The sequence below is a fragment of the Pangasianodon hypophthalmus genome, chromosome 25 (assembly GCF_027358585.1).
Source record: "Pangasianodon hypophthalmus isolate fPanHyp1 chromosome 25, fPanHyp1.pri, whole genome shotgun sequence".
NCBI lineage: Eukaryota > Metazoa > Chordata > Actinopteri > Siluriformes > Pangasiidae > Pangasianodon > Pangasianodon hypophthalmus.
Genome location: NC_069734.1, coordinates 9,443,550 through 9,457,969, shown reverse-complemented (window position 1 = coordinate 9,457,969; position 14,420 = coordinate 9,443,550). Strand labels below are relative to the sequence as shown.

The following is a 14,420-nucleotide window of genomic DNA, read 5'->3' as shown; positions in this document are numbered from 1 at the left end:
CTCTTCTGTAATGTTTGTAAACAAACTAGATCCTCATTACCTGACGGCAGAGGTAGCAAAGACCTGCCCATTAGAGCCTACTGAAAGAACAATGACCGAAGCCACCACCACAATTAAGTCTGTGGTAAAAAAGAAAATTTGGTTGGAAATGTAATCAGTAGCAGCAAAACAGTCATTACCATGACATAATCATGCAGGCACTTGGAAAATGCCTGTGGGTTGAACATACTAGACAATGAACTCAGTGAATGCGCGCTCACCAATGATAGAGATGGGCTTTCTTGCAAAGCGGAGCCTCCCCAGAATACCCACGTATTTACTGCGGCATCCTGCAGACCACAGCCTCACCACATATTCCACTCCGAAAAATACCACCAACACTATTTCCTAGTAAGAAGAGATGCATTCACATTTCTAGCCTGCTTAGACAACGGCGGTTTTCATGAGGTTGACAATGGGGATTGTTTGGATTATTCATTTAAACTGCACTGGAATTATGGTAAATTGTGTTTACTCATTCTGGTAACCACAGTCGCCTGCTGCAAATTAAGGTAGACAATGAGGTTTCATCTTGTGGAAAAAAAAATTTGAGCTCAATGGTGGTGAGTTTATTTGCAAGTAGCATTACATTCTCTAGAGGAATATCATGATTAAAACCATTGTAAAGGTATTTTCAGGACAACGGCCTATGAAAGACATCATAAGGGTTTATTCTGAAATAACTACATTATTAAAAGGACATATAACTGAAATAACTACTTTACTATGTGATCATGGAAGAATATGATCTCTATCCATTACATGTGATTTATACCCTGCAAATATCCAATAAGACTATCATTTGGCAGCAACACAATGCATGAAATCATGCAGATACAGGTCAGGAATTTCAACTAATGTTCACATCAAATATCAGAATGGGGAAAATGTGATCTCAGTGACTTTGACTGTGGCGTGGTTGCTGGCATCAGATGGGCTGGTCTATGCATTTCAGAAACTGCTGATCTCCTGGGATTTTCATGCAAAACAGTCTGCAGAGTTTACACAGAATCAGGCAAAAAAAAAAAAAAATACAGTGAGCAGCAGTTATGTGGGCAGAAATGCCTTGGTGATGAGAGAGATCTGATGAGAATGACAGGTTTGAGCTGAAATGGTAACTCAAATAACCACTTTTTACAACTGTAGTGAGCAGAAAAGCATCTCAGAAAGCACAGCACATTGAACCGTGAGGCAGATGGGCTACAACAGCAGAAGACCACACTGGGTTCCACCTCTGTCTGCCAAGGACAGGAATCTGAGGCTACAATGGGCACAGGCTCACCTAAATTAGACAGCTGAAGACTAGAAAAATGTCGTCTGGTCTGATTAATCTTTATTTCTGCTGTGACATGCAGATGGTAAGGTCAGAATTTGGTGCCAACAGCATGAATCCATGGACCCAACCTGCCTTGTGTTAACAGTTCAGGCTGGTGGTGGTGCTGTAATGGTGTTTTCTTGGCACTTATTGGGCCCCTTTATACCAACCAAGCATCACTTGAATGCCACAGCCTATCTGAGTATTGTTGCAGAACATACTGAGTTTAATAGAGTCTTACTAATACTGAGGCAAAGTTGACAGGCATCATGTGGCAATACACAAAGCCAGTTCATGGTCACGGCCAATAACAGCAGTCTCACTCTTTAACTAATGCAAACAAAGGGAGGCACAGAGTCTGCCCGGTGAGGGAATCAGACAAGTATGAGTTATGAGGCTGGCCATGACGCCCTCTGTTCCACAAGCAGTCTGGAGAACTGGGAACAGACTGGACAAGCAGCCTGGGAAAGGGAACACAACTACAGTCACTGGGCAGCTTGTCCAAATTGCCCATTAGAATGGAGTAGAACAACAGGATCAGTCTGGCAGGAGGTGAGGGGTCAAACAGGGCTGATGGGGCAAAGGAGGTGACGGCGAGGCAAACAGGGCTGGAGATGAAGCCATGAGGATGGGTCTTCTAGCAGGACAGCAAACGGTTTTAACCTGAAATGACTTCTCGTCTCTCAGGGTGACCCCTTCAAAGAATTTAGATGAGCATTTATTCCTTGACATGACCTTTAATCCAAAGCATAGATAGAGCTGTTAAAGGAACGGATTGTGATATAAGTGGTGCACAAACAGATTTCCGACAGTTGACCAGAAACAAGAGAAACAAGTGTAAGGCAGTATCCATGAGTGCTTTAAATCTTGGCCACAAAGGATTCAGCTGAACTACAAATTAGATAATCTTGACATATTTTATTATATAATAAGAGACTGATATCGCACAGACATAAGGATCCCTACAAAGAAAGAAACTTATGATGACTTAAATATAATTTTAAATATTTGGGATTTTTGGAGGGTGCTATTCAATAATTTTTTTTGCATTCCTGTTCATTCATGAACATTTTTGCAGCTAGGCTATTTTTCGTTACACCTACTGTCTATTAAAAGAATCACCAAGGCAAAGTAGTAATTCTACACAATTTCCATTGTGAATCCTGATCTCTTCCTCAAATAAAACGCAACATCCAAACAAATATCAAACGATTTACTGAACTGCACTTACACTGTGGTGAGACGCCTGAGCTCACCCCGTTTGTCCCAGTGACTTAGCCCACTGAGTTTCTAATTAAGTCTAGGCTAGTGACCACACTGACCAGCTGTCACCTAAAAGGTCCGGGTGGAGGGCCAATGGGCGCCACGGGGGCCATGAGAGCAGCTCACAGGGAGAAGAAGGAAACGAGGGACCAGATGCAGGGCCTCTTTCTTTGTTACCATGGCAGTAGGATTTCCCATCCAAAATGTAGCTGGAATGTAGTCGCCAAAGGTCAATGAAGTAAAGTGGGTAGGCTGGTAAGGACTAGCTGACCTTATTAATATCCATCATGCAAGGTTACATTATGTATTCATGAACACATCTTTCACTATCAGCCTAGAATATCTGAGGTCGAGCCCATTTGATTGATTGACATGACAACACCAGAAAAACAAAAACTTAAATTATGATATTTTTAGAAAAAAAAAAACTATATAATATTTGAAATAATGTTTCAGGAATGTACTGTGTATTAAAGAGGCACTAGGTAGGATTTTTTGATAGATATCATTAGTAATGTTATAGATATTGAAAAGAAATGGCAGACCTGCATGACTGATCTGCATGATCACCCAAGTTAAGGAAAAACTCAGAAATAAAAAACAATAGCACAATTTTTTATGATAGTTTTTAAATAAAAACAATTAACAAATTCCAGGTAAAATTGCTTGTGTTTTATTTAGTTGGATAATGCAAGCTGTTACTGAAAACGCATATTGCTGCAAAGAGTCCCTCATGCGCCCGGAGTATACAAAGGAAAGACGTGCCAGATGAGGGGGAGGGTGAAGGCTCTTATCAGTGAGGTGAAAGATGTCACGGAGATCATTCCTCACACCCTTTGCAACTCTTGAATGTACTGAGCAATATTCAAAACCTCTGGGGGAAAGGAAGTGTTTCACCTCCTAATAGTTAATGCCCCTTATTCATGCAGAGAACAACTTTTTGTACCTTATTCCCATTTTGTTCAGGGAAGAATATGGCACATGCTTCTGTATAATGTTTAGATTTTATTATTCAGTTGAATGACAAACAAGCTTAACTGTAATGCTCCCTCTGGTAAATAGGTAAAATATTACCATAGACAGAGATGGAGATGAGTGAAGCACAGCAATATGTGCTCATTATGCATTCATTGCTGTTTCAAGAAGGGTATCTTTTATCATTATCAGGGCTTTGAAGGTTTTACAATTTTATAGCTGTTCTTTAAAGTGGGCTCAGAGATTTCATTGACAACAATAAAGCCATTTGTGTTCTCTCTGACTTATGGGGTTTTTATCTGCAGAGTGTAACTTTGCAGCAGGTACTGTTCTCTGTGTGGAGTTTGGCACCTTGTGGCAGAAGCGCTGAAGTTAAATCACCCGACAACAGAGCATGATGAGGTCTCGTCACACCTCGTTAGCATAAAGACTTGGCTTGATGACACCTATCTGATTTCACTCTGGGATAGAAAGAGTTTACACGTGTGACTTCACGGCTTAGTGGCACGTGTAAAAAACCTCTACGTATTGGACTGTCCTGTGTGAGTTCCTACACTTCATGTCTTCCTGAGAGATGAGCTTCCCTTTTGTGGTGTTATGTTGGTCACCTTGGCTGGACAGACCAATGACACAGGTGGTACGTTATGCATTACAAATGTGCAGTAGCATTCCTATCAAGAGAACAATGTTGTACTAAGCTGGATTCACAGTTCAGTCTATTTGCATTTGAGTCCAATTTATTAATTGGAGTGTTAAGAAGTTAAGAAGTGTTAACTTCTTAGGAGTTGTTGCCATGATCTGCTAATTAATATGAGGTATTAGTTCACTCACTCAGTTAGACCAATTTTTACAAGATATTATATACAGTTTGCAAAATGATTCTGATCACTGTGCAGGCAGGTTCAATGCAGAAAGGCATCAAAGTACATGATTTCTGCCTTTGTTCAGCCCAACAGCTGTGAAGCGAATACACAGGCCTGTGCTCATTAAAACGGGGAGTGCTGGGGGTTGGGAGAAGAAAGGAGGGGTTCAGCATGGCAGGTCTACTTCCTGTGAGAAATATCCTCATCCATGTCATGATGTGCCTCCATTTGTACTTAATAACGAATGTTAAATCAATAATGCTAAAAACCTGGCACACCTGTTACAGGGCCTCTTAAACAAGACCAGAGCCTGGTCTAATCCCTGTAGCTCATTCCCTGAGTCAAGGCTGCGGCACTGATTTGTGATGCGCAGCGTCGCCTATAAAGAACGCATCGCATAGCTTTAATCCTCTTTATCCAGTGGCTAGGCTGACCTCTGACCTCTAGCGAACATTCACCACACTATAATCTCAACCTTTAGCTTTCCACTTTTCCCTACCAGCCTGGCCTGATTGATTCTCTCCAACCTCCCTTTGTCTCTGTCCTTTGGCTAGTAATTATATTAAGCGTAGCTCAATATAAAAACAAAGCATACGCCGTTTGGAGGAGGAAGCCACTAACTTGAACACATGGCAATGAGGCGGTGGAGCATGCAAGCAATCAGGTGCTGTATTGATTATCTTGGGTTGTGATATCTCCTCTTACAACAAACAGCGCCATTAACAGCATGAACCTTAATTACCCAAACAGACTTTAATTGATCAGATATAAATCTTGAAAAGTTAATTAAGCTGACCAAGCAATCAATTGAATCACATAAAATCACACAGATGGAACCAGTCAATATCTTGTGCTCTTACCTGGCAAATTTGTTTTTAAAACACAGTTAGTCTTGGAAACACTTATTTTGTTGAATATCTGAACTGATTACAGATAAGCTGATTTGACATTACTGTATTGGATGCAATAAAACAGTGGGGACTTTGTCATTTGTTATCCTTTCATTTACTGTAGTTATTGCTACGAGGATCTGTATTTACTATTGTCATCTTCACTCCATAAAGCCCAGTCATTTTATTAATTATACTGCACTATCGCCCCCTGCTGGAGACAAATGCTTCATTACAACTACAGGAATTTGCATTAAAATGACATTGCTCCAAGTTTTATATAGTACACATATTGATTGTTAAGATGAAACCTAGTGGCAGCAATTTAAAAAAAGGGCATTAAAATAAATTTTTAAAAACTCACCACCCAGAAAAGTGTTTCTTGGGCCAGAGCCTGATACTGATCAATAGTGGACAGTACGCTGAGGATCAGGCAAGATAGTACAATCAAAAACCTGCAAAAGGAACGAGACATAAAACACTCATCTGTGCACCAAGCACAAGAAAACATTAATAAATAAATAAATCATTAAAATAAAATAAATAAAAGTTATAAATTAATAGAACAGGTAAACTCTTCTACATTTTGGAAATCCTGAAGCACCCTCTGCTGGCAAAATCTGTCTATCACACCAATTCATCTTCAGTAACCACTTCATGCTGGTCACAGTCAGGATGGATCCTGAGCCTATGCCGGGAACACACCCTGGATGGGATGCCAGTTCATCTCAGGGCACCATGTGGACACCTATTCACACCTAGTCTCAATTTAGCATAACCAGTCCACCTCCAAGCATGTTTTTGAGAGATGTGAGGAAACCGGAGAATCCAGAGGGAACCCATGTGGACATGTGGAGAACATGCACTGAAACTAAACACACACAGTAACTCGAGCTCAGTATCAAAATGGGGACCCTGAAGATGAGGCGGATACACTACCCGCTCCACCACCATGCCGCCCCTCACACCCATCAGAACACTGTACTTCATCATATTGATATTTTTACTATTTTAGTGTTTGATATGTCTTATTAAATTTGTCCACTAGGTGGGAACATTGTATCAGAGTAGGAATATCACCGAACAGTGCTGGCCAAGCACTTGCAATTCACATTCTTGCAAAAAAAGCACAGTGGCTTAACATTTAACTCTAGATTTTCATAATCTCATAGAAATAAGAATACACCTCAGCGATTATATCTCTGAAAATCTTATTACAATTTCTCTATTTCAGGGAAAGAGTTTTTGTACACTCAAGAGTTTAAGTGGTAGTTAGCAAATGTTCCAGAGAGAGTTGCTAGCAAGGTAGCTATTTATTTAGCCAACTCAAGTGTACATACATATTTTGGCATGAAATGTCACTAAAAAGAGAACATCCCATTCACTTCTTGTAACTTGGCTTATTAGCTGATGGAAACGATGTTCCTTCACTCTGTTCTTCAGCTTCTGTGTCTTTCTGATAGGGTGAGGAGCTTGATAGAGTAGAGCTGCTGCTCTACTGAATTAAGAGAAGATTAGATTAGATTAGATTAGATTAGGTGTTTGGGCAACATGCAAGGATGTATGTATGCTGGACAGAGACCTCAGGGCAAACCCAGGACCTGCTGGAAAGAATATATCTCACACTTAGCTTGGGAATGTCTGGGGATCTCCCAGGAGGAGCTGGAATGTGTGGCTGGGGATAGATGGACCGTCTCAGCCTGTTTCCACTGTGACTTTTACCAGGAAGAAAGGTAGGAAAACATATGAATGAATGAATAGCACACTTAGCTGAACCTGACACAGGGAACAGGAATGCACATAGCTAAATTTGCACTTTATTTTATTATAAGCTCATTTGAGTCCTCAAACTTGCTGCTTGTTGCCATTGCTCAGTACTAAAACTGCATACATTTGCAGAGCATTAGAGCAGATGTTCAAAGGCAAACACAAGTTTTCGGTATTGAAATGTGTTCCCGTAGCAGAAAGTATCATCATTAGTTTAGTTTGGCAATCGGTCAGTTACTTAAGTGGATAACATACACCTTGCTTAGCCCCCACAATTACACCATTAAACATACAAAAATAACAATTAACAAGAAATCTTATCCGAATGAATCGAATATGTTCTAACATTTAGGATTTCTTAATTCTATTAAGAATACAGCAATTGAGATACAGCATTTTTTAAATGTATTTTCTATAACTTCTATATTTCTTCAGTCACACTCAGTAGTTTGAATATGGGTCCCTGGAAGACTAGTGGTTAGGCCACGGCACTCTTACTGCTGAGGCCTGGGTTCGATTCCCAGCCAGGGAACCAAGCCCAGCACACGTCAGTGTACTCCCAGTGCCAGTCCCCAGCTCGCATAAAATTGAGGCGGGTTGTGTCAGGAAGGGCATCCAGCGTAAAAACTGTGCCAAATCAAATATGCAACCAATGATCCGCTGTGGTGACCCCTAATCGAGCAGCCGAAATAAGAACAACACCACTCAGTAGTTTGAATAAAACTGATTCACAATTCTGCTTAAATCCATTTAAAACCGTTTAATACACTTGAAGACTCACTAAACCTAGTGATGTATCATCAGGTGTTTTGCTAATGAGTCATTCTGTTCAAGGGAGTCATTTCACAAGGACAAACTTTTGTCATTTACACACCACAACAAGCATAATCTTGATAAGCTTAAACTTGTCATCATTTCTGTGTGCTGTTGAGGCTCCACAAACAACAAAGGTGAAATGCAGAATATATAATTTTTTGTTTAAATCCATCTTATCTTCAGTCTTATCTTCTATCATCATATCATGTTTTCCGATTTCCGACACCTCGCAAAAACAAGCAAGTAGGTGGATTAGCTATGCTCAATTTCTCTTATGTGTGTGTGTGTGTGTGTGCATGATGCCCCGCCATGGACTGGCATCCAATCTAGGGTGTATTCCCACCTCTTGCCCAGTATTCATGGGATAAGCTCCAGATCCACCCTGACCCTGACCAGGATAAAGCAGTTAATGAAGATAAATGAATTAATGAATGAATGAATTGAGTCATAATTCCTACCACTGTGGCACTGTGACTCACTATCACCACCTACTGGAACAAACTTTCTTTGAGAAACATCAAACTAACATCAAACATCAAACTGCTTATATCGATTTATGACCAGCTTTCCTTATCAAATTAAGCTCTATAAAAATTGGTCTTGTTTAATGAATGGTTCTACTATTGAATGTTAACTACTACTGTTCTACTATTGAATATTAAGAATGACTGCAATTAAAAAGGTAAAATATGATCATATGCATGTACATGAAAGGTTGCTGACAGCTGAGCAATGTCAAGGACAGTCCTCTGGCCCAGGTCTTTACCTGACGTCAGACCCTCTGCCTACAAGATCTCAGATATGAAGGCTTTGAGATAATAAAAATCTGTAATAAGTACACTGTGCATTCTGTAAAACGGCAAACAACAAAAATATAAAAACGGTACCTTTAAAAAATCTTTAGAGGGAACAGAACACTATAACGCTAACATTACAGAATGTCCTAATTAGTTAAATCTTCTAATGAGCCACCCTGGGATCATCTAAAACGCTACTACTTATATGAATTAGACTTTAATATGTTTGATACATGTATGTGTGTGTGTATGTGTGTGTGTGTGTGTTTAAAGTGTCAGTGACCAATTTTTGAGCTTATCTACTAAGTGTAAAGTCCAGGTGAGCTTGAAAACACAGGGTTGGAGGTTAAACACATCACTGGGTTGCTCTCCTACAAGGTCAGCTGCATGACTGAATGGCTGGACCAACAAAAAAACCCGGCTTCAAGTCCCCCATATGCACGATAAAACTGTTTTCTTTATTGAGAGATAAGAGAGTTTTACCTTGAGCAGCTATGCCATTATTCAGACAGGGCCACGCTGTGCAAACTCCACTGTTTTCTCTATGCTAATCCTCTGAAAAACCTCTGTATATTAACAGACAGGCCAGGCAGATAATTTAGAATGTATTAGATAAACATTACCAGCCATTTAATGGACCTGGAGAACATCTAAATGCATAACAAGGTTAGAAAACCCTGCATTGAAGCCATTACATACATTTTTGTGGACTTATTTAATTTGATTCACTTGGATCTATGAATTGATGTTAACTATAAAATAACTGTGAGATAATTGTTCTAGACAGAGAAACTGTAATTGGATAGAAGCTCTAGAATGACCATTTCTATCTCACACTTTTTGTTTTCAGTCAACATCAGGGAGGTGTTTTGTACAGCATGTCAGCCAACATGTAAACGCCTCATTCATGCATTTAAAAGAAATTACCAACCAGCAAAACACAACCAAAGAACAGACAGCATGCAGCACAGCTGCTGTTATGACAAAGGAAGGCCAGCTGTTAGCTGTCAGCGCTGCCACACAGGGAGGGGCCAGAGACGTAAGGAAACACAGTCTATTGGGAAATGGCTGTCTGTCAAAAGTTTCATCTTCATCAGTCATTATGTATCGTAATCAGTGCATGAGCTTTTATGGCCTTCAGAAGAGCTTTCCAATACAAGAACAACCTGCAGTTACAACTGAAACTACAAAAACAGCCTGCAAAAATGACGGTTTTATATGAATAATACATCTGTCCTTCAGTGAAACCAGCAGAGCTCAGCAAAAACTGCTCATTCTAATTGGTACTAAAAATAAAGCTAAAGCAAGCGGAGTGACTAACAAGGTTTTTAAATAAATGTGATGTCACAGCACAATATATCACTTGTTAATCTTCATTGTGATGCTGACCGCAGATTGTGATATGTAAAAGTGTCCTCATTAAATGATAATCACTAATCCTCGTGGGAGGGAAAGCGAATCTTTCATTGTCACCAAGGTGAGTGGACATTTTTCTTTCTTTCTGTCAATGTCCACATGGGTTTCCTCTGGCTTATCTGGTTTCCATGCTGGTAGGGTGGACTGGTTATGATAAATTGTTCCTAGGCGTGAAGGAGTGTATGTATTACACCCCTCCCCCACCCCCACACCCCAATCCAAGGTGTATTTCCCAGGCTTCGGATCCACTGTGACTCTGCTAAAGAGATTAATGTAGATGAATGAATGAAAAATAGCCCAACTTAGTAAATTAGTAAGAGGTAAGAGCACTGAGTCAGCCGTTGTACATGACTGATGACTGTGGAGCAGCTGAGGATTAAGGGCCTTGCTGAAAGATTCAACAGTGGCAGTCTGGCAGCAGAGGGATTTGAATTCACGGCCCTTACCATTGACTTATCACCTACACAGAACTACAAAAAGGAGTTGCTTTTATCTTGCCAGTGATATGGACTCCTTCCATACGTCTGATGCTGTTCTATTCATAAATTACATAACTGATAATTAATGCCTCTCATGCATGCCTCTCAGGTTATTGGTTGAGGTGTTGTCTATTATAATAGACATGTTGTAATTGTGTTATCTTATTCAGCTTGTCCATTCCCTATCTTGCCTTCTGGCTCTCTGCATGAGCCTCATATGACAACAGCAAACATTCTACTCTGTCTTCTGTCACTCAGTCTTACAGGTGATCATAAACAATGTGCTAGAAACTTAATCCACATGTACATCAACAGAATCAACAGAACGTGCACATTCAGGTATACGCTTATGATGCAGACACACACGTAAAGACATGCATGCAAACACAGACTAGTCATGCTGTAATGATAAGTGCAGTTCATCCCCCTACACAAGTGGCTTTGGGGCGGGTGGAACAGAGATAAGTAAGCGCACATCTCAGTTCGCCTTGCTTGCCTGCCTCCTATTCATACACCCTCATACAAAAGAAAAGGTTACAATTTAGCCATCAGTCCAAAACTTTTCCTGTGACAGCTAACTGAATGAACAATATTAAGAACAGGTTAAAACACTGTGCTTTCCAATGCTGATAGTCTCTATTACTGCATGAACTGGCACAATGGCAACGACCAATGACATGACCAGCTTTCTTTCCTTGCACTTTCTCTCCCTGCTTCCTGTTTTCTCCTCCAAATGCATGACCAGGTTTTGACATTTTAGGAACAAAAATAACCAGATCTTTGCAGGTTTTGAGAGAATAATGAATTTCTACTGAACGTAGCATGCACCTATGTAGGGTACAGAAATCAGTACTACTTACTGCATGATATTTTGAAAAGTTTTTTTGTTGAATGACTTGAAATATTTCAAATATATATGTAGCATCTGTAAGCTCAGAGAGATTGTAATACCCCAGTCTGCCGTTCTATCTTCTATCTAAATAACACAGATGAAACCTACACTTGAAAAGCATTCTTGTAAAAGCCCATGTGCTCACTGGATGTGTTATGTATGCAGCTTAGTACACAGAAGGTACACTATCACTCCCAAACTCCCCCTCTATCACTACCCAGCAGCAGTAGGTCACGAGGTCAGCAGGCTTCTGGGCTCCAGAGAGCGACCATGCTGCTGCCAAGTTTAGCAGCCCATTATCACCTCCTCTCCTGCTAGGGACAGAGAACATGACAGCAGCTGGTGCCTTCATTCTGCACATTCCTCTCACACCGTCTTCTGCTGAACCTGAAAACAAGACTTCTCACACCATGAGTGCAATCTCCACTCTTAGGAATCTCTCCTGAGAGTCAACACTCACATCATGGTCCAACTGCAGGAGTGTCGTGCTTAGTATTGGTTTATTAATTCCCTCCCATTCATGTGAACAAAGACATTTATGCTGCTGAGAAAGATGTTATGTAACTTCAGTTAAAACCACACAATTGTGACTAAATCCACTTCAATGTATTCTCCTCTTAAACAATACCGATACTTAAGTATGAAATCATGATGAGTATATAGTATTATTATTTCTAGAAGTTGTTACATCGTAATACCCCCTTTCTGATGTCTTTCTGTGAAGTTATCATTAATGTATAATATTACATCATAATACCAACAAAATAATGTAAGATATTTGAAAGATTACACCATAGAACCAGTTTCTGCTGTCATTTTGGCTTTTCCCAGCACTTCCTGAACAATGTAGTATAATTGCAATGTAGCAATTATGGAACACACACCAAATGTAGCAGTAATAGAACATTTAGCAATTGTCATAGTTCTAGAACGCTCACCAAGTATAGCAGTTCTGAATCAACCAACTCTCACAGTTCTGGACCATCAACCAAATGCTGCAGTTCTAGAGCACTCACCAACTGTTACAGTGCTTGAACACTCATCAAACATAGCAGTACTAGAACACTCATCAAATGTACCAGTTCTAGAACACTCACTATCTGTTGCAGTTTTGGAACACTCACCAAATGTTGCAGTTCTAGAACACGACACAACTGTCACAGTTCAGCAACTTAAATAGACCTAACAACTGTATCAATAACACTTATGTAGTCTCGTAGTTCTAGAACACTCAACAAATGTAGCAGTTCTAGAACTCTCAGGAAATGAAGAAGTACTAGAACACTCAACAAATGTAGCAGTTCTAGAACACTCACCATCTGTTGCAGTTTTGGAACACTCACCAAATGTTGCAGTTCTAGAACATGACACAACTGTCACAGTTCTAGAACACTAACCATCTGTTGCAGTTCTAGAACACTCACCAAATGTAGCTGTTCTAGAACACTCACCATCTGTTGCAGTTCTAGAACTCTCACCAAATGTAGCTGTTCTAGAACACTCACCATCTGTTGCAGTTCTAGAACTCTCACCAAATGTAGAAGTTCTAGAACACTCACCATCTGTAGCAGTTCTAAGACACTAACAGCAGCAGCTTAAATAGACTGTATCAGCTCTAGAACTCTCGCTAACTGTAGCAGTTCTAGAAGGCTGACCAACTATAACAGTATTATTAATGCTCACTAACTGAACAAAAGATTTATACCAAATACAAAAAGACAGTAAACAACCAGTGATGTCATACTGATGTCATTACTGTCAGATTAATAAACCTCTATACCAATTACTAGGAGACTGGATTGGATGCCGGATCCTGTTTATTCATTTGATTATTTTGATTTGATTATTTAACAGGTTACTTTTTATGAATGTTTATGTTGTATTACTCTCCTGGCTTCAGGAGATGTATGTATGTATGTATGTATGAAAAAAAAATATATCGTATATTGTGAGAATATGTTTAAATATTGTATTATATGTTTTACCATATTTTCTTTCTCACCGCTCGTACTCACACTGTAAAGTGATACACAAAGCATTTCCACCCCGACGGTCTTTCCAAAAAGTTGTACACCTGTCCTTGAAGGTAAGCGCGGGTGAGGACGGGTCGCGTGGTGCTGTACACGGACATCCGGTGGCCGTAGCCGTACAGGTGCGAGACTCGGCGCTGAGGGAACGCCGGCGGCGGCACGGTCCCGTCCGGCTGCGCGCCCTGCTCCCGGCTGGCACGCGCGCCCGGCGCCTCCGACATCTCCAACGCAGGAGCGGAAGAATCTCCGACGCGCCAGGAGTCAGACACGTTCATGCTGTCTGGCGACGAACAGAGACTTGCATGAGAAGAACACACCGAGAACGCACAGCAACTTTCACTTTACGGCAGTGTTTCAGTCGGGGTGCCAGTGATGTCACTGAAGAGCAGTTAGAAGATTTAGCGCCTTTCTTTCCAGAATAACACCAGCCTGATCTGAGCTACATTAGCCAAACTTGCACGTGTATTCTCTGCTCTGTTCGGATTTTAAATACGCACGCGTTTACATGATATTAGCGGAGTGTGAGAGCAGAACGCAGACCCCATGCCTGTCAAATCGAGCTGCTGCTGCGTAACCCAGGCTAAATCTCAAACCGCTTCCTATTGGAGGTATAGTGCATCTACGTAGGACGCAGTAGCCATACCCTGTAGTAGTGCTCTTATAAAGAAATTCATTTGGAATTCAGCCTCATTCATTTCCGATGAGTGACGCGCAATTAGAGCGAATCCGGCAGGTAATTAAAAACGAGCTGCTCTTATCAGGGCTGTGGTTGGAAACTATGAGTCTTGTTGTGCAGATAAATGCACAAATAACCTGTATTACTGAACTCTGTTACCTAAATCCAGTTACAGATGTCATGAGTAGCTAGTATTTGCGAA

At 40.6% G+C, this 14,420-nt stretch overlaps 1 protein-coding gene and 1 non-coding gene across 3 annotated transcripts in view; one reads left to right on the top strand and one right to left on the bottom strand.

Annotated features, from left to right (window-relative positions):
- The window catches only part of kcnq1.1 (potassium voltage-gated channel, KQT-like subfamily, member 1.1), a 38,431-nt gene extending 24,255 nt beyond the window's left edge, over positions 1-14,176 (bottom strand). For both annotated transcript variants that reach the window (XM_026937670.3, XM_026937671.3), the window contains exons 1-4: positions 13,528-14,176; positions 5,710-5,800; positions 261-387; positions 41-119 (exon numbers count right to left, since the gene is read on the bottom strand). In XM_026937670.3, the coding sequence (XP_026793471.3) occupies positions 41-119; positions 261-387; positions 5,710-5,800; positions 13,528-13,817 (587 nt within the window). In that variant the 5' untranslated portion in view covers positions 13,818-14,176. The remainder of the gene's footprint in view (positions 1-40; positions 120-260; positions 388-5,709; positions 5,801-13,527) is intronic.
- On the top strand, positions 7,573-7,644 carry trnak-cuu (transfer RNA lysine (anticodon CUU)). Its single transcript has one exon. It is a non-coding gene; the product is annotated as a tRNA-Lys (tRNA).
- Positions 14,177-14,420: the final 244 nt, after the last annotated feature.